This window comes from Acomys russatus, chromosome 15 (assembly GCF_903995435.1).
Source record: "Acomys russatus chromosome 15, mAcoRus1.1, whole genome shotgun sequence".
Lineage (NCBI taxonomy): Eukaryota > Metazoa > Chordata > Mammalia > Rodentia > Muridae > Acomys > Acomys russatus.
This window is the reverse complement of record NC_067151.1, coordinates 61192077-61214351: the sequence shown is the minus strand read 5'-3', so window position 1 is coordinate 61214351 and position 22275 is coordinate 61192077. Positions and strand designations below refer to the sequence as shown.

Sequence of the window (22275 nt, the reverse complement as noted above, 5' to 3'; positions counted from 1 at the left end):
CAACATTTCTTTGTGTAGCCTTGGCTATCCCAGACTTGTTTTGTAGACTTGGCTGGCCTCGAACTCACAGCAATACGCCTGTCTCTGCCTCCCACGTGCTGGGATTAAAGGTGTGCACCACCAAGCCCAACTACAGTCTTTAAGAAAAATAAAATAAAATAAAATAAAATAAAAAGTCAGAAAATAGTGACTTCATTTGTCTCCTCTGCTCCCAGTAAGGTTTTCTGCCTCCTCTTGCATTGCTAGGAGCTAGAGATGTGACCCATGGTTGAAAAACACATGACAACTGTCTCAAATGACTCAGATTTAATCATTGGAAGCAAACTAAATGGAAAGCTTACAATAGAGAAGAGATACATGTCAGTGCTTTTTGCAAACTGAGATGGGACAGACTGGGGACTGCCCCTCAACCTGATCCTTTGCAAACAAAGGTGCCCACAGTGTTCCTGGAACTCTGGCTCAGGAAAGGGGAGACTGCCGGTTCTGTGCAGTGAAGCCACCTTGCTCCCCGCTCACTCCTGGCCAGCATCTGGAGCGCTGCTTTGCCGGCCCTGGTCATCACCCTTCTTCTTGTGGCCAGAGACAATGTCATCAATCCGCAGAAGTAGAACTGCAGTCTAAGAGAGAAACAGTTCCAAACAGGTCAGCAGAGAAGGGAGAGACACTGCTTTCTTTTAGCAGTCCTAGCTCCTCCCACAGAATTACCATTTTATCTGGAATCCTCCTTTTCAGAGTCTTGAATGAACAATGCAGTTCTCCCTAAGCAAGGGACACAGCTTGCCCCTGTTACACTGTTTTTGTATATAAGCTGGCATCTTACCTCCACTGCTGTTTTGTATGTTTGTAGCTTCACAGCCAATGGCTCCCATATACCCAGCTCTTTCATGTCCACCAAGGTACCAGTCTCCCCATTCACACCCCAGGTCTCACAATTCTCCTGTGTGTGCTTGGCCTGAAGGTGGAACAACAAGGAAGCACGCTAGTGTCAGAAAACAGACCAAACCAAACAAAAACAGTAAAAAATTGACAGCAAACAGGGCAAAGACTAAAAGCTTTTTAAAGAAATGGCCTGTAAAAAAATCTTGGGGTACAAAGTGAAGGTTGATGGCTGAGGAAGGATACCTAAGGTTGACCTCTGGCCTACACGTGTCAACATACACACAAATGTGTGCATAAACATAAGCATATGTGTGCTTATGAGCATATACGCAAATTGACAGGAAGCCCTCCTCCCTCCCTCAAAAACAAAACAAAAGCCATCGCCTTAGGCCAAGCATAGCTTGCCTTACCTCGCTGAGGAAAGATCACAGAAAAGAACTCACCCGAAGGGAGGTAAGTAGACGAATGGTGCTGGCCCCACAGTTCTGGATCAAGGTCCGAGGGATGACTTCTAAAGCCTGGGCCACAGCTCTATATGGCCACTGTTCCACACCAGTCATGGCCTTAGATTTTTCTGTCAAGGCATGGGCCACAGCCATCTCTGAGGCTCCACCACCAGGCACCAGCTGAGGGTCCAGGAGAACATTGCGGCACACTTGCATGGCATCCTGAAGGTTGCGTTCTACTTCCTTGGGGAAACAGAAAAAATGGTATAGTCAACTCAATGTTTACTGGAGAAATCAGGGGCATCAAGATTTCCTGAATGTCAAGCTCTTAGCAAACCCAAAGAGGGCAAGTAGAAGACCCTTGTGCCACTATTGGTGAGGGGCACAAGTTATGTTCTTATGAAGCACAACTCAGGAGGGGGCTGCAAGAGGATTAAATATTACACCTCAACTATGAGGTGAGGTCTTTATGTACTGCACCAAAGAAACACTGCTGCTCACCAGCTTTGTATCATGGGAAAGTTACGCTTCCTGGAAGTAGAGACGAGATTATAATCTCAACTTAAAAATTAAGGATGGGGGCAAGCAGTGGTGGCTCACACCCTAATTCCAGCACTCGGGAGGCAGAAGCAGGCGTTTCGCTGTGAGTTCGAGGCCAGCCTGGTCTACAAAGTGAGTCCAAGACAGCCAAGACTACACAGCAAAACCCTATCTCGAAAAACAAATAAACAAACAAAAAAGGATATGGAGGATGGAGAGATGGCCTAGTGGTTCAAGCCTGACCACCTAAGTTTGATTGTTGGGACTCATACGTTAGAGGAAGAGAACAAAAGTAGGGAAGAGCAGTAATGCCGGGTCAGTGGCTCAACTGTTAACTTTAGCACAATGGAGGCAGAGGCAGGGCTGCCACAAGCACGAGTCTACACTGAGCTACAAAAGTTGGTAGAATACCTGCCTAGCAGGTACAAAGCACTCTGGGTTTAGTCCTTAGTATGACATAAAAGTTTGGTGGAACATGCCTATAATTTTTAAAAAAGATTTATTTATTTATTATTATGTATACAGTACTCTGCCTGCATATACACCTGTAGTCTGGAAGAGGGCATCAGATCATATTACAGATGGTTGTGAAGCACCATGTGGTTGCTGGGAATTGAACTCAGGACCTCTGGAAGAGCAGTCAGCGCTCTTAACCACTGACACCATCTCTCCTAGCCCCAACATGCCTATAATTCTTACATCAAAGAGATGGATACAGGAGGACCAGAGTATCAGTCATCCTTAGCCACACAGTGAGTTCAAAGCCAGCTAAGACCCCCTCCCCACATACACACACAGAAGTGTTAAGGGTACCAATTTACAGTCACAGATCTATTAAGAGGGAATATTTTGTTCGTAGACAGGGTCTGTGTTACCTTTACTAGCCTAGTTAAGTAAACTAGGATGGCTTCTAACAAGCCCACAGAGTGCTGTGATGAAAATAGTGTCCCACTATAGCCGGCCTTTGTCACTTTTTTTTTTTTTTAGCCAGGCATGGTAAAACACAACTTTAAATCCCAGTAGGTAGAGGCAGATAGATCTCTGTGAGTTCCAGGACAGCCAGGGCTAGTTACAGAGAAACCCTGTCTTGAAACACAAAAAAGGAAAGGGGAAAAACAAACAAACAAAAAACAAAACGAACCAGCAAAAAGAAAAAATCCGTATGTGTCTGCTGAGTTTATACGCACCACGTGTGTTGTTTAGTGCCCTTGGAGACCAGATGAACTCCTGGAGAACAGTGAGCACTCTCAACCACTGAGCCTCTCTCCAGCTCCAGCTGCTCTCATTTTGTTTTGAGACAGAGTCTTTCTATTTATCCTCTGCCGCCCTGCAACTCTTCATATTGACCAGGCTTGTTTCAAACTCATAGAGATCCACCTGTCTCTGCCTCCAGAGTGCTGGATTAGAGCATTCACTGCCACATCCAGCCTGTTTTTATGTCTTGTTGTAGACAAGTATATAGTCTCTCTATAGAGCCCTGGCTGGTCTTGACCTCACAGAGACCTGTCTGTTTACCCCAATGCGAGCACTGGGACCACCCTGCTCAGGTTTTCATGTTCTAGCTCAGGCTGGATTTTCAAACTTGCAGTCATCCTTCTGCCTCAGCTGAGATCACAGATATGAGCCATACCAGGCTTCCAGCTCACAGCTGTTTGTTTGCTTATTTTGGTTTTTTTGAGATAGGGTTTCTCTGTGTAGTCCTGGCTGGCCTCGAACTCACAGTGATCTGCCACCATGCCCCACTCACAGCTGTTTCCAGACTGTGCCTGCCTCCAACTCCCTAAAGCTGAGGCTGGCCTCACATTCTGCATGTAGACAGGTCTCTCCTCCTGATCTACCACCATGCTTGATTACGTGGGGCTAGTGGTAGAGCCCAGCACTTTGTGCTCTCTTGATCATGGTCTGAAATAGAAAAACACTAAATCTTTTTTCTTTTAAAGCTGACACATCAAGTTTGTTACTGAGTGAAAGTTTGACAATACTGGGATGGAACTATGTCCTTTCCCTGGTTGTACAGCCAAGGCTCACTCACCGAGAGCACCTCTTTGCTGGCTCCTCTGAGGAGAATGGTGCACGCCTTTGGGTCTTTGCAGTCAGTGATGAACGTGAAGTACTCATCTCCAATCTTCTTGATTTCTAAAAGGCCTGCCCCTGTACCGACGTCTTCTTCTCTCAGTTCCTCGGGTCGGCTGACTATCTTTGCTCCGCAGGCTCTATTGGGTGGAGGAGGTGGAAAGGCTGTGACTTCTGAAGGGCTCACCCATCTAGTAATATAGTCTGTGCTTAAAGCCTAGACTAGAATCACTCAAGAGGTCTGCACTGACTATTTTTTGTATTCCTATGTATTCCTGGCAGCCCCAGAGTTCATCATGTAGACTGCAGCCCAGGCTCACAGAGATCCCATCTGCCTCTGCCTTCCAAGTGCTGGGAATAAAAGCCCAGGGCATTATACCCAACTCAGGATGGCACTTCATTGTCATCTTTCTTTGTTGTTGTTTGCTTGGTTTTTGGAGGCAGGGTTCCTCTGTGTAGCCCTGGCTGTCCTGCAACTTGTTTTGTAGACCAGGCTGGCCTTGAACTCACACCAATCCACCTGCCTCTGCCTCCCAAGTGCTGGGATTAAAGGGGTGAGCCACCATCACCCGGCATCAAGTTAGTGTTTAAAAAAAGGAATGACATTATTTACTTTGTGCATGTATGTGTGGAGGACAGCTTGTTGCAGTTCTATCCACCACGTGGACACCAGGCATAGAACTCAGGTCTTCAGGATTAATTAACAGTAGGTGCCTTTACTCACGGAGCCATCAGATGGTGTTTTTTCTGAGACAGTCTCATCAGTTGCAAAGGATGGCCTAGAACTAAGCTGCCAGGTTAGCTTCAAATTTAAGGCAATCCATTGTCCCCTGAAGTCTTCTAGAGAGCTGAGGTTAAATTTGAATCCTGGGCCTTGTTTCATTTTGAGATGCCTCATAGAGCTCAAGCTACCCGGAAACTCACGGTGTAATTAAAAATAACCTTCAGCTCTTGATAGCCTTTTGCTTTGGCCTCCACAAGTGAGGGCATGGCAGGTACATATCCCAAGCCAGCTTAGGAAAAAAATAAAAAAGCCCGGTGTGGTGATGCACACCTTTAATCCCAGCACTCAGGAGGCAGAGACAGGCAGATCATTATGAGGTTGAGGCCAGCCTGGTCTACAAAGTCTAGGTCAGCCATACACAGAGAAACCCTGTCTCAAAAAAGAAAACAAACAAAACCAAAAAAGCACACACACACACACACACCACATGCATGGTCAGAGATGAACATTCAGAGTGCACATGTGGAACCAGAGGACAACTTAATGGAGTCTGTTCTCTCTTTCCACCTTTACATAGGTTCTGGGGACAAAATTCCATTATTCAGGCTTTTATGACAAGTTGGCAAGTACCTTTGCCAGGTGAGTCACTTTGTGCCTGTCCAGACCCACCAGGGTTTTCACTTTTATTTCAGGTCACCTTTACTTCACTGTGCATCAAAAGCTGGCCTCAACCTCAGGGATCTCCTCTTGCTTCAGCCATTTCCAGTGCTGGGATTATACGTGTATGCCATCACACTGGTTCTCACGTACCCTCTACAATAGCAGTTAGTGCTCTTAACTGCAGACCTTGTATTGACTTTTTAAAAAAGAGTTATAGCCAGGTGGTGGTGGCGCATGCCTTTAATCCCAGCACACAGAGAAACCCTGCCTCAAAACAAAAACAAAAAATTTCCCCCATTTAAAAAATTTTTGAGACAAGATCTCACACAGGCTCTAGGGATCACGTTGAACTCGATTCAGCAGAGTTCTGGAGTTACAGGCAGGCATCACCATAGCCAGCAAAAAAACTAGATACCCTGAATGTAGATATCAGTGTAGAAACAACTACTGAAAAAAAAAAAAAAGAAGAAGCCGGGCGTGGTGGCGCACGCCTTTAATCCCAGCACTCGGGAGGCAGAGGCAGGCGGATCACTGTGAGTTCGAGGCCAGCCTGGTCTACAAAGTGAGTCCAGGACGGCCAAGGCTACACAGAGAAACCCTGTCTCAAAAAAAAAAAAAAAAAAAAAAAAAAAAAAAAAAAAAGAAAAAAAAGAAACAACTACTGACATTTATAGAGCTGAATTCACTAGCAGAAAACTAATGCTTCTACTGTATTCAGAGCCAGTTAGTATAGATTACCAGCCCTGAGTGGTAAACCACATCTGTAAGCCTAGAACTCGGAGGGAGAGGCAGGAGAATTACTGCGAATTCGAGGTTCCACTGGTCTGCAGAATGAGTTGATACAGAGCAAGATCTTGTCTTAAAACAAAACAAGGGCTGGAAAGATGGCTCAGAGGTTAGGGGCACTGACTGTTCTTCCAGAGGTCCTGAGTTATAAGTCCCAGCAACCACATGGTAGCTCACAACCATCTATAATGAGATGTGATGCCCTCTTCTGGCCTGTAGGTGTACATGGAAATACAGCACTATATACATAGTAAATAAACACACCTAAAAAAAAAAAAAAAAAAAAAAAGGAAAACTGCCGGGCGTGGTGGCGCACACCTTTAATCTCAGCACTCGGGAGGCAGAGGCAGGCGGATCGCTGTGAGTTCGAGGCCAGCCTGGTCTACAAAGTGAGTCCAGGACAGCCAAGGCTAACACAGGGAGACCCTGTCTCGAAAAACCAAAAGAAGAAGAAGAAGAAGAAGAAGAAGAAGAAGAAGAAGAAGAAGAAGAAGAAGAAGAAGAAGAAGACGACGACAAGAAAAAAACAAACAAAACATAAGATAAAGTAAAACAGAACCATCACTTTAGCTGGCTTACTTACCTAGCAATACGATTATTGTCTGTCTTCCGGACTCTACGAATGGCTGTGACATTGGCCCGCATGAGGTAGTGCTGAGCTAAATCTGAAATTCAAGAGTAGCCATGTCAGCTGTACGCCCAAACTCCTGGCCTCTGAACTGGTTTTATCCCCTAAGTATTTTAAATACCACATGATTGTATCTTTGTCAACCCGAGGGCCAAACCACACCACACCATTCACAGTCTTCTACTCAAAGGCAGGCCTGGGAACAGCTGGAGCCCTACCTGAGATGCCCTTCTCCGTGATGACCACATCAGGCTTCACCTGGATAATGTCCTCACATAGCTGCTGGATGTACTCCTCTTCCATCTGCAGGATTCGGGTGAAGTCCTCCTCTCGTGTAATCTCAATGTCAGTCTGTGAATGAAGAAAAGGCACTGACTAAGGCTGGCTAACAGACGGCTCAGCAGTCAAGAGCAGCTCACAGTTGCCAGGAATTCCAGCTCCAGGGGATCCAAACCTCTTCTGGGCTGCATACAAACCACACAATGTTCCCCAGACCTCCACATGCGCGTCTAGGCGCACATACAATAAACTAACAAAAACAACTTAAGGGCTGGAGAGATGGCTCAGAGGTTAAGAGCACTGCCTGCTCTTCCAAAGGTTCTGAGCTCAATTTCCAGCAACCACACGGTGGCTCACAACCATTTATAATGAGATCTGGTGCCCTCTTCCTGCCTGCAGGTGTTACATGTAGGCAGGGCATTGTTGGGGGATGGTCTGATGTATTTTGATGCTAATTACTGCTTGCTGTCTCTGTGACCCTTTTAATAAAAAGCAATCCCATTTGGGCAGGGCAAAGGAGATGGGGGGGGGAAGAGAGAGAGAGAGAGAGAGATATGAAGGAGGGGAAGAAGAGGGAGAGAGAGGGAGGGAGGGGGATCCTGAGAAGAAGGAAAGAGAGACCACCACGAGGAGAGAGAGAGGAAGGCCGCCATGGGTTAGATGGAGGAGAAGCACATGGCCAGCGTGGATGGAAAATCCAGTCCAGATGAAGAACATGAGCAAGTTTTTGGGATTATAGATGGGAGGTAGCTTGACAGAGGTTATTGGAAGCAGATGGCATGGGATTGAGGCAGGGATCCCAGGCCTGCCCCACTATGGGAGGTAGTTTAGAGGATTAATGTCTGCCCTGCCCCATGTTAACTAAGGCTATTTTTAAATATAACAAGCGTCTGTGTCTTCATTGATTGCTAACCGGGCCTACAGATACAGATAATTTTAAAAAACAATAGGACAAAAACCAAACAAACAACAACAACACAATAGGACATTGTATACATAATAGATGAAAGAAAGGAGAGAGAGAAAACAACTTAAAAATTCTCAGGCTAGCTGGGCATGGTAGTGCATGCATGTAATTCCAGGCATATCTCTGTGAGTTTGAGGCCAGGCTGGACTTCAAAGCAGAGTCCAGGACAGCTACACAAAGAAACCCTGTCTCAAAAACCATGAATCTGAGTGTCAAAACTTCACACCTCTATAATCCAGTTTAACTTTACTTACCAGTTTTGAAAATCTGAGTTGGAGCTGGGCGTGGTGGTGCATGCACGGCCTTTAATCCCAGCATTTGGGAGGCAGAGGCAGGCAGATCACTGTGAGTTTGAGGCCAGCCTGGTCTACAGAGTGAGTCTAGGACGGCCAAGCCTACATAGAGAGACCCTGAGTTGGTCCTTCTGTAGGACAAATAATTTATTCTTAATTTCTCTCCCTTACCTTTGGTTTTCCTACACAGGCTAATCTCTTTCTCAGCCTCCAACATGCTGGGATTACAGGTGTAAAGCAACCATTTCCAGCTGAACTAACTTAATTCTGGCTCCACTAGCTCAACACCCATAAGCCTCTACATTGCGCACAGCCCCTTCCGCAGTGAAGTTGTAGGAACTCACACTCTAGGTGCTGCTGATACATGAGAAGAGGCGGGCCTCGCTGGGTGTGATGGCGCACGCCTTTAATCCCAGTGCTTGGGAGGCAGAGGCAGGTGGATCTCTGCCAGTTTGAGGCCAGCCTGGTCTCCAAAGTGAATTCCAAGACAGCCAAGGCTATATAAAGAGAACCTACCTCACAAAACCAAGAAACCCCTCAAGGCTGGAAGTCTTACCTGGCTTTCTCCTTTCTTGTACTCCAGAGAAGAATCCAGCAGCACAATTCGAGGGTTCTTGATACAGCGGCGCATCCGAGGATGAGTCACATCCTTGTTGATCATGACTCCACGTAAGACTTGTGAGTCTTCAATGATGCCCCCAGGTATCTATGCAAAGTAAGACTTACTTTAATACACAATAAACAGGAAGTAACTGGGATTGGTGTTATGCCATACATCACTTGCTCCCTTGAGTCCAAACCAAATCCATCCCCATATGCTTCTTTCTCAAATGACAACTGTTTCAAAGTTCCTAAGTGGATCTACCAAATGCTGGGGGTTAAAGGTGCTCACTCAGGCCTGGCTGCAAATGTCTGACTCCTTTAGGAAGCATGCTCACCTTGGGCCATGACACTCAGTTTGAAGGATGATTAAGACCACAGAAATGCACTGTCTTGACAAAGGTCTGAAAGGACCTACTTCATGCAGTCAGTGCTCTTAACGACTGAGCCATCTCTCCAGACCTCGAAAGATTTTTCTTGGTTGGATACTTTGAGGTCAAGAAAGACCCACCCTAAATCTAGACCACATCTTCTGGTAGCAACCCACATAAAAAGACATAGAAAAAGGAAGCTTTCGCTGTTTGCCTGCTCTCATTCTCACTGGAAAGCCTATCTGTCCTGGTGCTGAGGCATTAGGATTCCAAGCCGACTGAAGACCAGTGGAGAGCACCAGACAGTGGACTGAATGAGTACTAGAATCTTGTTTTTCTGTCAGGAGACAGCCGCTGTTGGCACATTTTAATATTCATTTGTATCAGTTTTGTTCTATAGGGAACCCTGTGACAGTGTTTTGTCTGCATGTATGTTTAATATGTGTACCTGGTGCCCTCAGAGGTCAGAAGAGGGAATTAGGTTATTGGAACTGAAGTCATATGGCTGCACGACAACATGTGGGTCCTCTACACAAGCAGTAAGTGGTCTTAACTGCTGAAGCATTTCTTCAGCCTCAGCACTTGTAAAATGTATGTCCTCACCAGTGCTGGTCAACACGCTCAAGCATAGACCTATGTGGACATTGCAGTGTCTGTCCTCACCCTTGTAAACCTTGTGTATGGAAGGGAGTGACGGCAACAAAAGTTATTTCAGGAACTCTTCCTTGATAACCTCTTAGGTTTTTGTTTCCCAGGCTCTAAGTAAGTTTAGTTCTCTTTTCTAGTTCTAAGACACTATACTCTGAGGTGGAAGGACCATGTCAGATAGTTACTCAAGCGCACACTGGAGCAGCTTACTTTTTCCACCCTTGCATACTTCTTGATGTCAATTTCCTTTCGGCCATTCTCTTCACACTGCACAGTCTTGACAGCATCCAAGGCAATGTTGCATGCTAAAGAGGACCAGCGACTGATGACTTTTGTAGTAATAGAGCTATTGATGATGTTCAACATCATCTCACGGTTATTGACATCAACAGGCGTACTAGAAAAAGAAACCCAGATAAACACGCTCAGCAGTCACCATAAAATGTTTAACACAGTACCTCATATAAACCTCAGAGAGCACAAGAGGTACAGTGCTTAGCTATCACATGCACAAAGCCCCAGTGGGCTCAATATGAGCCTCCCAACCTCATGTTTTATAACTTACAAAAATAAATTTAAGGTGGGAGATGAAGACATGACTAAGTACTTAAGAGCACTTGCTGCTCTTCTAGAGGACCTGAATCCAGTTCTCAGTCCCCAAATTAGTTCCAGGGAAGCCAACACTTCTGTGCCCTTGCATACCTGCACTCATATGCACATGCATACACGCACAGGAACCAGAGTAGGAGCATACACACCCCAACATGGCTAGAGAGATGGCTCATCAGTTAAGAGCACTGATGGCTCTTCCAGAGGACCAGGTTCAATTCTCAGCACCCACATGGCAGCTCATAGCTGTCTGTAACATGATCTGACTGACACCCTCATACAGACATACATGGCAGGCAACACAACAATGCACATAAAAAAATTACAAAAACAACAAAAATCTAAACATTGAGCCAGGAGTGGTGGCCACGCCTTTAATCCCAGCACTCGGGAGGCAGAGGCAGGCGGATCTCTGAGTTTGAGGCCAGCCTGGTCTACAAAACGAGTCCAGGACAGCCAGGGCTATTACACAGAGAAACCCTGTCTCGAAAAACCAAAAATCTAAACATTGAAGAGCACACCCTCTAATTCTAGCACTCTGGAGACAGAAGCAGGAAGATCCCTACAAATTTGAGGTCAGCCTGGTTCACACAGGCCAGCCACGGTTGTACTGAGAGAGACCCTCTCTTAATCTGCTCTTTAAAAGTCTAAAGGAAGCCAGGCATGGTAGTGCACGCCTTAAATGCCAGCACTCAGGGAGGCAGAGGCAGGAGGATCTAGAAAGTGAGTCCAAGACAGCCAAGGCTACACAGAGAAACACTGTAATGAAAAAACCAAAAGCAGAAAGAAAAGAAGAAAAATAGGGAGAGGCGTGTTTTTGAAGGTACCCTGCATGGGTGGATAATGCTGCTTGCAGAAGTCATGCCAGTATATAAAAATATCAGTACCATGCAAAGGACAATTCCCAATGAGTTATTGGTCAGGAAAGTTCCAAAGGCCTTACAAACAGAAACCATTGCTACTGTTCTTGATTGCTTATCACCACTGGATGATAAAACCCTATTACCAAAGACACTGCAGGACCATTACTGTCAACTGCAGGATATAAAAGTACCTCTAGGTCCACAGATTTGTGCCTCTCTCAGTCTTGGTCAGAGAAGCTTCTTTTTGTCCTGGGCAGCAGTTATAGAGAGACTGGTCAAAGTGCTAAGAGGAGCCAAGCACTTGTGAGTGTTCAGCTGCACACAAGGCATCTGTATCTAACTCCACCCAAGGCCCGTGGACATCTCTGAAGATGGGGCACACAGAACGCAGAAGTGATGGATGTGAAAGGCTGTCTTCTGGACAAGAGAATGCCACGCACTCATGACCTCACAGCCGCTGTGGTTACTTGCTCACCAGCCAGTCAGAATCCCCGCATGGGTGGGGAGGGCTTCACAGGCTTGGCGGCACTTAGCTGAGGAGCTACTGGGAGATGCTAGAGGAGGGAGGGTCATTTTCTTTCTTATTTTAAATGATTTTATTCTATTTTATGTGCATTGGTGTTCTGCTTGAATGTATAGCTGTGTGAGGCTGTCAGATCCTCAGATCTGAGTTACAGACAGCTGTGAGCTGCCACGTGTGAGCTGAGAATTGAATCCAGGTCCTTTGGAAGAGCAGCCAGTGCTCTTACCCACTGAGCCATCTCTCCATCTCTCCAGCCTCGGGGTCATTTTTCTTTGGGACTGTAGCCACTGGTAGATTGCCCATGCTCTGGTGGATGGCCTGAGCACTAATTGGAATCAGTAGGTCATTTGGGAGGGTAGGGGGAAGCCAGGTCTTTAATCTAAGCACTCAGGAGGCAGAGGTTTGTTTCCAGAACTGCTGGGGCTCCATGTGAACCCGAACAAAAAACAAACAAAATTGACAGAGGGTGACATTTTGAGGCAGGGTCTACAGAAGAGGGAGGAGAATAAGTAAACTGGGCATTGTGGCATATGCCTTTAATCCTATCATGGAATGTGGTTGTTTTTGTTTTCTTGTTGCTGGTTTTGGGGACATTCTCATTATGCAGCTCTGGCTGGCCAGGAACTATGTAAACGCTGGCTTCCAAGTCAGAGATCCACCTGCTCGGCTTTGGTTTTGTTTTTCAGACAGGGCTTTCTCTGTATAGTCCTGTCTGTCCTGGACTCGCTTTGTAGACCAGGCTGGCCTCTGCACTGCCACAACCACCTAGGTGGCCCTGTTTTTGGGACTTGGATCAAGTGTTGGTATTAAAGGCAGTCACTTTTATACTCCCTTCATTACACTGTTAGCAGAAAGCAAATATAAACTAGTAAGGAGTTGTATACATGCACACAGCATTCTCAGCTGTGGTCCTCTTCATTTTAATGGAAACTGCTGGCAGCTGTCCTCACAGCCCAGAACACTGAATTAGCTATCGTCTTACATAATGGTAGGATAGTTTTAACACTAAGCCGAGAACAGCTATAGCCACCTCACTCCTTACGCTCCTTACTAGACTTCAGTATCTAAGAAGACAGGCCTATCTTACTTAGGATACATTTTCTATGGCAGCATCTAACAGGAAAACTTGTAGATAGCATGAGCACGTGGTGTGTGTGTAAAGGACAGAGGTCAACATCTGCTGCCTTATTAATATTAAGTTTTTTTAAACTTTCATTAAACCTAGAGTTTGCCAATTCCAACAATTAGGCAGTAAGCCCTAGGAGCCCTGTCTCCACTACCGACTGGGATCACAGCATGTTTTGGTGACTGCCTTTTCCCCTCTAAAGCTGTGCTGTGTGTGATGTATTTGTACACAGAGCAAGCGTGCAAGGTCAGAGCACATCTTTACACAGCCCTACCTTTACATGGGTTCCAAGTACTTTGAACTGTTTTCTAAAATGAGAATTTCCCAGTTCTCCTCTCTACATTGATCTCATTTCTCCTTACTAAATAAACCAAAACGGAAAGCAGCGTGCATGGTGTGTGAATGCCAGAGGTTGATGCAGGGACTCTTCCTCCTAACCCCGTCCTTGGCTTTCTTGTATTAGGAACAGACCAATCCAAGCCTCCCAAACCATCCATTTCCACCTGCCTCCATACCTGATTTTCTTCAGCGTGCTGACCATATCATCCAGTGCCATGCGGTAAGCACTGATCACCACTGTTGGGTGCATCTGCTGCTCCAGGAAGTGCTCAGCCACAGACAGCATCTCTCCCGCTGCGAAAAGGACACAGGCACCATAGTAATGAATTTGAAAGTATCAGGATATAAAGGCAATTTAATTTCTGTATGCATCTAAAAAATGTTTTTTCCTAAAACACATTTCACTAAAGATATGCATTTGGGCCTGTAATCCCAGCACTCAGGAGGCAGAGGCAGGCAGATTTCTGTGAGTTCAAGGCCAGCCTGGTCTACAAAGTGAGTCCAGGACAGCCAAGGCTACACAGAGAAACCCTGTCTCAAAAAACCACCACCAAAACCAAACCAACCAACCAACAACAACAAAAAAAAACCACCACCAAAACCCAAAACAACCAAAAAACAAAACACCCCCCCTCTAACTCCAGCACTGGGAGGCAGAGGCAGGAGAAACAGAAACTCAAGGCCAGCCTTGAGACACCTTTTGGCTGCTGTTCTTAACAGATAATAACTCATTTCAAATCCTCATATCCAGGCATCATTGTATTTTCCTAGATTTATGTGTGTGTGTGTGTGTGTGTGTGTTGTTTACATGTATGTTATGTGTACATGTGCTTGCCTGGTGCCTGCTGGAGGTGAGAAGACAATATGGGATTCCCTGGAATTAGAGGTATGGATGATTGTGAGCCAGTATTCGGGAGATGGTAACTAAATCTCGGCCTTCTCTAAGAGCAAGTGGGGCTGGAGAGGCACAGAGGTGCAGAGCACTGACTGCTCTTACAGAGGCCTGAGTTCACTCCCAACAGCCAGTGTGACTCCAACGTCAGGGGACCTGATGCCCTCTCCTGACTGCTGTGGGCGTCTCAGCTCCTGAGAACAAACCCTCACACAGACACACACACGCTTATGCACAGAATTTAAAATAAACAACTCCCTACATGCATACAAAGACAAAAACATTCATGTAAACTCATCTGTCATAAGGGTTCCTTATAAAAAGAGACTGGCTTAAAAACAAAATACTTTGGGAGCTGAAGAGATGGCTTAGCTTGGTTAAAAGCACCAGCTGGTCTTCCAGAGGTCCTGAGTTCAATTCCCAACAACCACATGGTGGCCCATGACCATCTGTAATGGAATTTGAATCCCTCTTCTGTTGTGCATGAAGACAGAACACTCATATACATAGTGGCAACTTTGAGAATGTAATTTATCATTATTAGCTGATCGGTTTATTCAAATAAATTTGCATAGTTCATACATACAATCCTAAACATAAAACAGCTCACGCTATCCAACAGATAGTGTGAAAACACATAAGAAAATCAGCAATAAGTTCTGCAACATACCTCTTTTTTTCCCCTTGGGTTCTGTTTTGTTTTGAGGTTTTTGAGACAGGGTTTCTCTGTGTAAAAAAAGTCTTGGCTATCCTGGACTGGCTTTTGTAGACCGGGATGGTCTCGAACTCACTGTGATCCACCTGCCACTAAGCTTCCCAAGTGCTGGGACTAAAGGCGTGCACCATCACACCTGGTTTGCTTTTTTTTTTGAGACAAGGTTTCTCTGTGTTATCTTGGCTGTCCTAGACTAGCTTGGTAGACCAGGCTGGCCCTGCCTCTGCCTCCTTACTGCTGGGATTAAAGGAACATGCCACTACTACCTGAGTAACACATTTAATTTCTAAATTTTCTTTTTCAATCTTCTACTTTCTTCTTACCAAGAATAATTACTGATGTGGTCCCGTCTCCAACCTCCTCATCCTGGGTCCTGCTTATTTCAATCATGGACTTTGCTGCTGGATGTTGGACTTGAATCTGAAATAAAAATGAACCAAGGATACTCAGACTTTAAAAAATAAAACCTCCAAACACCAAAGACTCCTCCCCCCGCTTTTCTGTATGTGGTTGCATACACACCACAACATGACAATAAAGGCAAGAAGACAACTTGTGGTTACTGGCTGTCCCTTTCTACCATGTGGGTACAGGGGACTGAACTCAGATTGTTAAGGCTTAGCTGCAAATTGAGCCATCTAGTCAGCTCTTGGAAGACTTAGCTTAGCACCAACTCTTGAGACTCTACTTCCATCTATACTCCCTTCCCACTTTGCTTTACTATATCTTTAAACTAAAACCACCCCAGGCCAGGATGGTAGCTTGTGCTTTTAATCCCAGAAGAGACAGGCAGAGGCTGGTGGATCTAAGTTCGAGTTTGAGGCCATCCATATAGTAAGTGCCTAGTCAGCCAAAGTTACAGAGTGAGACTTTTGTCTGAAAAAAACAAAAACCCCAGGGGCTGCAGAGCTGCCTCAGGGGTCAAGTACTTGTTGCTCTTTTAGAGCAGTTCCGTTCCTAGCACCAGTACTCAGGGCTCACAACTGCCTCCAACCGCCTGTACACGAGCTACATCCTGGCCCACAGTGCTCTCTCCCCAACAATCTTAAGCAGATCACTTTTGTGCAGAAAATGTCACTCAGAACTCAACCATGGATATTTGTTGAAGCTGGGCGTGGTGCCACAGGCCTTTAATCCCAGCACTTGGGAGACAGAGGCAGAAGCAGAGGCAGGAGGATCTGAGTTCAAGGCCAGCTTGATCTACAAAGCAAGGACAGGACAGCCAAAGTTACAAACAAACAAACAAACAAAAAAAAAAAACGCCGGGCTGGAGAGATGGCTCAACGGTTAAGAGCACTGGCTGCTCTTCCAGAGGTCCTGAGTTCAATTCCCAGCAACCACATGGTGGCTCACAACCATCTATAATGAGATCTCGTGCCCCCTTCTAGTGTGCAGGCACACATGCAGGCAGAATATTGTATATGTAATAAATAAATAAATCTTTAATAAAAAAAAAAAAAAAAAAAAAAAAAAACGCCAAACCAACAACAACCCAAAAAACCTTACTGAGAACAAAACAGCTTCTTCAGCTTAGTACTACAAGCACTTGGAAGTACGTCTTTGTAGCTACATTCAAGTTAAACAATGTCATACTGGTTTAAAGTGAGTCACTGTTTTACACATAAAGGACACACAAGAATTACAATAGCATATGACAAACTGACCCTGGGTTCACAAAACAAAGTAATGAAAAGCATTATTCCTTAGTCTTCAGACCCGGGTCCTGGTGATGCCCTGAGTTCAGATTTACAGCCTCAGTTAAAGGGAAAATTCAGTTTCTAGTGCTTCTACTCCCCCTTCTCTTGTGACGCTGGGCACTGAACCTAGGATCTTCTGAAAGAGATGGATGCACTCTATCCTTGCCTCCACTTTATTGTTTGTGAGACAAGTTATTGATATATAGCTCAAGCTGTTTTCCAATCTCAACTTTTCTGCCTCACTGCTGAATGCTGAGATAACAGTATACACCACATGTGGAGTAGACAAACCCGGCATAATGGTCCAGACCTATAATAGCTGCACTCAGCCTTAAACCCCCATAGTTGATCTCAAACTCCCAATCTTCCTATCTTTACCGCCCTAAATGTTAAGATTCGAGGTACCCTGCCATCATGACTTCAGAGACAGGGTCATGTTCTACAGCCTAGGATGACTTTGAACTCATGATCCTACTAGCTCTGTCCTCAAAGTGCTAGGATTAGCAGCATAAAACACTATGCCAAGGTTATCAACATGTGTCTCAATAGGCTCTTGGTATTTATAAAACTGTTAGAAAAGGTGGTGAGGAAAAAAAAACCAACAATAAAACGAAAGCCACACATACCTCTCGAAGAATGGCATTGCCATCATTGGTCATCACGATGCCTCCCATTGGGTCCAGAAGCATCTAAGAAAAAGCAAAAGTGTTATAGATAACAAAAAAGGACGACATGGAACCTGAGTTTCAATAAAAGTTAGTCCCACCTTCATCATAGATTTAGGTCCCAAACAGGTTCGGATAATGTCTGCAATTGTCTGTTGGTGAGAGAACATAAAACAAGAAGTACAAATCAGAGATCAATGTGAGTGTTTTGGAGAAGCACTGTTTTGTTATAAACAGGGTTTCACTAGGTAGTTCTGGGTGGCCTTGACTGAACTCAGAGATATCCCTGCTTCTACTTCTCAAGTGATAGGATTAAAGGCATGCTCTTCCATGCCCAGTTCAGAGCCAGTGTTTTAAAGGTTTATTTATATGGGCATCAGCGTTTTGCACGCACGTTTGTACAGCAGATGCACGCATGGTGGCCATACAGGCCTGAAGAGCATGCTGGATCCCCTCGAACTGGAGTTACAGGAGGTTGTGAGCCACCACCTTGGATAGCGGAACCAAATCTACGTTTTCTGCCAGAGTAGCAAGTGCTCTTAACTGCTTAGCCATCTCTCCAGCCACAGCCAGGGTTAAACAAGGGCACCTGACAGCAAGAATGGCAACTACTTTAGACACAATACTCCAGCCTTAATATTTTTAGACAGAGGTTTCTAAGCCACATGAAATCAAGTCTTATATCATTCATTCAAAAGATATTTACTAAGTTCAGAATGGTTGTGCATGATTTTAATCCCAGCTTTGTGAGACAAGAGGGAAGCAGATCTCTGTGAGTTTAAAGACAGTCTGGTCTACATATCAAGTTCTAGGCTAACCAGACAAGTTCCTGTCTCCAAAGAGGGGGGTGGGGCTCTTCCTGAGGACCCAGATTCAAGTCCCATCATCCACAGGGTAACCTTCAGAACAGTCTGTAACTCCAGTTCTAGGGAGACCCAAAACCTCTTCTAGCCTTCTTGTGCATCAGGCACGCACATGGTGTACACACACACACCTGCATGCGAAACACTCAAACATATAAAGTAAAATAAATAAATCTTAAAACAAAACAAACAAAACCTTCCTGTACCACCATCAAGGAAATGCCTTGGAAAAGCAATTTTTCCTTTGCTTAAGTGTATACTCTGAAGTACAGATCTATAGGAAGCTCACTATTACAAATATAGAAGTATAGGGAAGTCAGAACAAACTGCTACTAACACTTAAAATATGTGCTATCAGCTGGGCAAGGTGGCTCACACCTGTAATCCCAGTACTCAGGAGGCACAGGCAGGTGGATCTCTGTGAGTTTGAGGCTAGCCTGGTATACAAGAGGAGTCCAGAACAGCCAAGGCTACACAGGGAAAGTCTGCCTCAAAAAACAAAAACAAAACCTACCTTAGCAGCATTGATATTTCCAGATTGAACTTTTCTTCCAGATTCACGCTTTGTATTCTGACCTAAAATAGATAAGAACACATGTCAGCAGCCCAGTATACACAGCAATTTACTTCCTAACTTAAGATGTTTATGTGTGCGCGCGTGCCAGGTGTTTGGCTCATTGGTGGAGATCAGAAGACAACTTTCAGGAAGTGAAATTGATCATCCAGGTGTGGTGGCGCAAGCCTTTGTCCCCAGTGCTTAGGAGCAGAGTCAGGAGGATATCTGTAAGTTGGATGCCAGTCTGGTCTATATAGAGAGAACCTACTTCAAACGGAACAAAACAAACAACAAAGAGACACCTCCAGTTATCAGTCTTGGTGGCAGTGTTCTTTTACCCACTGAGCCGTCGCACCAACCCAGTATTTATCAAATTTTGAAAATAAAAACAAATACAAAACTTTCAGTTTATAACTAGCTGTCAATTACATCTCAGAAAACTCTGTAGGCACGGCAGCACAGGCTTTGATTGCAGCACCGGAGAAGCAGATGGATCTCTGAGTTCCAGGCCAGCCAGAGCTACAAACTGAGACCTTGTTTCACAAAAACACGTTTAGGGGCTAGAGAGATGGCTCAGTAGTTAAAAAGTGTTGGAACCCTGGTTCTATTTCCAGCATCAACATGGCAGCTCACAACCATCTGTAACTACAGCTCCATGGGTTCTGATGCCTTCTTCCTGTGTCTGAAAGGAACACAGACATACATGCAGGAAAAATACACCTAAAATGAAGAAAAGCATAATAACTAAAAACCAAAACAAACCACCCCAAAAACTGCTTACACGTACTCACCACTCCTTTCTGGAATGCTTCAAACTTAGAATCCTGACCAATATTTTCCTTGTATACTCACATAAGCCCAGCAAGGATTCATATCCTGAGATCCATGAATGGGCAGGCCTCAGTAGGATATGATTTTTCTCAAGAGTAGGTGAGAAAAATGAGGCAAGTGCCTAACCCTCACAACCGCCTGGGAAGAGGAAGCCACAGAAGCCTTATAGATCAGTGACCAAGAAAGTCTGGCTATGAGGCTGGAAAGATGGTTGAGTGTTTAACAAAACTGGCTACTCTGTCAGGATCCAGATTAGTCCCCAGACCCTGATGGTCGCTCACAACTGCCTGTTCCAGGTAATGTCAGATGCACCCTTCTGGCCTCAACAGGCACATCATGTGGTGCACAGACAAACACTCAGGCAAAACACACATACATTATACACAGACTGAAAAACAAAAACAAAAACCCAAGGAATCTCATGCTAGAATAAGAAAGAGATTAAAGGCTGGGAGGCAGACAATGATGAGACTCCTTATGCCTCTGGCCTGTTAATTTAAGCTAAATCTCATGGACTTGTCTGTGTGTGGGCAGGAGGGGTACTGTCACCGAACCCTTTTATCCCTCCTCCTAGTGTGGCCATACCAAATAATTATCTTTTTTCTGTTTTTCTATTTACCATGTCTAACTGTTCGACCTGGCTTACTGAGTTCCCCTTAACAGCTCCAGCAACAGACCAGGAACTAGAGCGCTTTTCTCAAGAGATGAGTAGCATTCCCTAAAGGGGAAAGAAAGCCAGGAGAGGAATTTGCGAGAACTTAACTGGCTGGTGGTAAAGATCACATCCAAGATAGGAGAGGCAAGGCCTGTCATTCCTGAACCCAGTAATGAAAAGATGCCAATACAGCTTTACTCTTCCACCACAACTCACCGTCTCTAAACTATTACAGCCTCCTCAACACCGACGGTAATTAAGCGATGCACCCTAACTCACGCCGCTACTAAAGGACAGAGCCAAGGATATGAACCAAGGCCTAATGTTGAGAACCATTACTAACGACACGCTGGAAATCATGCCGGAAAAAGGCCACGGGGGCGTGGAGGGTGGCGGCTAAAGAACGGAACGCGAGTGGGATGAGGCACACGTAAAGACGAGCGACTCCCAAGAACGGAAAGGCATTTTGTCAAAAGAGGGCGACGGGAGAAGGTAGGGAAAGAAACGCGGGGAAGGCACTTCCGAGACGAAAAGGCGCCTGGAAGGCATGGGGACCGCGTCATGGCGGGACGGAGCTGGGGAACACTGGCCAGCGTGGGGAGAGAGGGACAGAGGGAACCATCGCCTTCCCAAACTCACTGAGCACGAGCACAGGACGGTGGCCCATCATGGCGGCACGACGCGGAGCCGACTACCCAGAGCTGAAGAGAATCTGCAGAACCTTCTGGAGTGAAGAGCAGCAAGGAGGGGGAGAAAAAAAAAAAACGCTGCCTCCAGGGCTGACACAGAAACATGTTACCCGCTGAAGTGTCGCCAATCATAAAGCCCACTTCATTGATTGGCACAAACATACACCAATCGTCAGCATCAGCCCCGCCCCCTACGCAAGAAAGGTAAGGCAAGTTAGATAGAGAGCGCAGGAAGAGGGGCCTGGGAGACGCAAGCGCCTGCGTAGTAGAGTGGCCGCTCCCGGCCGCGTGCGGACAGAAGGTCTGCGCAAGCGCTGAGGCACGGGCGGTTAGGTAGCTCGCTACAGCGCATGTGTACCAACTACAGGGTGGGTGCTGGGGTTGAGGCTTTGGATTAATGCTGCAGGTGAGATCATGAAGCTCTGTTTTGTCCATCGGGTCTCTTGACCATGAAGGTCAAGTAGGCACGACAGTTTCCCAGTTTTTATTCCAGCTTTAGCAGCCGGGAGGAATAGCGGCTGTGGCCGGAAGGGTTGAGGCAGGGTGGAAGTGGAAGTTATCCTACGTGGCCCTTCCCCCAACCCCCGGAGCACGCTGGGATTTGTGGTTTACTTCCTCTTTAAAAAAAAAAGAAACTTGATTTTTAGATGCATATTTTTTAAGTTTTATGTGTCTGGTTGTTTTGCTTATGCGTATGTAGGTGCACCACATGCGTGCCTGGTGCCCAAGCGAGTCAGAAGAGGTAGTCTGGTCCCTAGAGTAGAGGATGGACGTGACCGCCATGTGCGTGCTGGGAACTGAACTCGTGGCCTCTTGGGGGACCATCTAGTGCTCTTGGTTGAGCTATGTCTCCTGCCCTAATTTTTTACTTCTTAGAAAAATACTTTTGCCGGGCGTGGCACGCCTTTAATCCCAGCACTCGGGAGGCAGAGGCAGGTAGATGTGAGTTCAAAGCCAGCCTGGTCTACAAAGTGAGTCCAGGACAGCCAAGGCTACACAGCGAAGCCCTGTCTCGAAAAAACAAAAAGAGAGCGAGGGAAAAAAAGAAAGAAAGAAACAAGCAAAAGAAAAAGAAAGAAATACTTTTAAGCCAGGCGTGGTGGCACGCGCTACACAGAGGCTACACAGAGAAACCCTGTCTTGAAAAACTAAAAAAACAAACAAACAAACGATTATTTATATAGTATTCTACCTGCAGGCCAGAATCGGGCACCAGAACTCATTCTAGATGGCTGTGAGCCACCATGTGGTTGCTGGGAATTGAACTCATGACCTCTGGAAGAGCAGTCAGTGCCCTTAACCGCTGAGCCATCTCTCCAGCCCTGAAGACAGAGTCTTTTGATTACCATATTACCATA

The 22275-nt window shown here is 45.7% G+C and overlaps 1 protein-coding gene across 1 annotated transcript; it reads right to left on the bottom strand.

Annotated features, from left to right (window-relative positions):
- Window positions 1–287: 287 nt before the first annotated feature.
- Cct3 (chaperonin containing TCP1 subunit 3) lies at window positions 288–20956 on the bottom strand. The gene is made up of 14 exons (XM_051157455.1): window positions 20868–20956; window positions 18701–18762; window positions 17425–17475; window positions 17285–17347; window positions 15285–15381; window positions 13531–13648; window positions 10105–10291; window positions 8832–8981; window positions 6955–7087; window positions 6692–6773; window positions 3898–4078; window positions 1323–1568; window positions 821–952; window positions 288–617 (listed from the first exon to the last, which is right to left on the bottom strand). The coding sequence occupies exons 1-14, from the start codon at window positions 20896–20898 to the stop codon at window positions 513–515; spliced, it is 1638 nt and encodes a 545-aa protein (XP_051013412.1). The 5' UTR covers window positions 20899–20956; the 3' UTR covers window positions 288–512.
- Between the last annotated feature and the right edge of the window lie 1319 nt (window positions 20957–22275).

Coding starts and splice junctions, on each gene's coding strand:
- Cct3 (XM_051157455.1), bottom strand. CDS start 20,898: ATGATGGGCCACCGTCCTGTGCTCGTGCTCA. Junction 4,079..6,691: donor GACAATAATCGTATTGCTAG/GTAAGTAAGCCA, acceptor TCCACCCAATAG/AGCCTGCGGAGCAAAGATAG. Junction 953..1,322: donor GTCTACTTACCTCCCTTCGG/GTGAGTTCTTTT, acceptor TTCCACCTTCAG/GCCAAGCACACACAGGAGAA.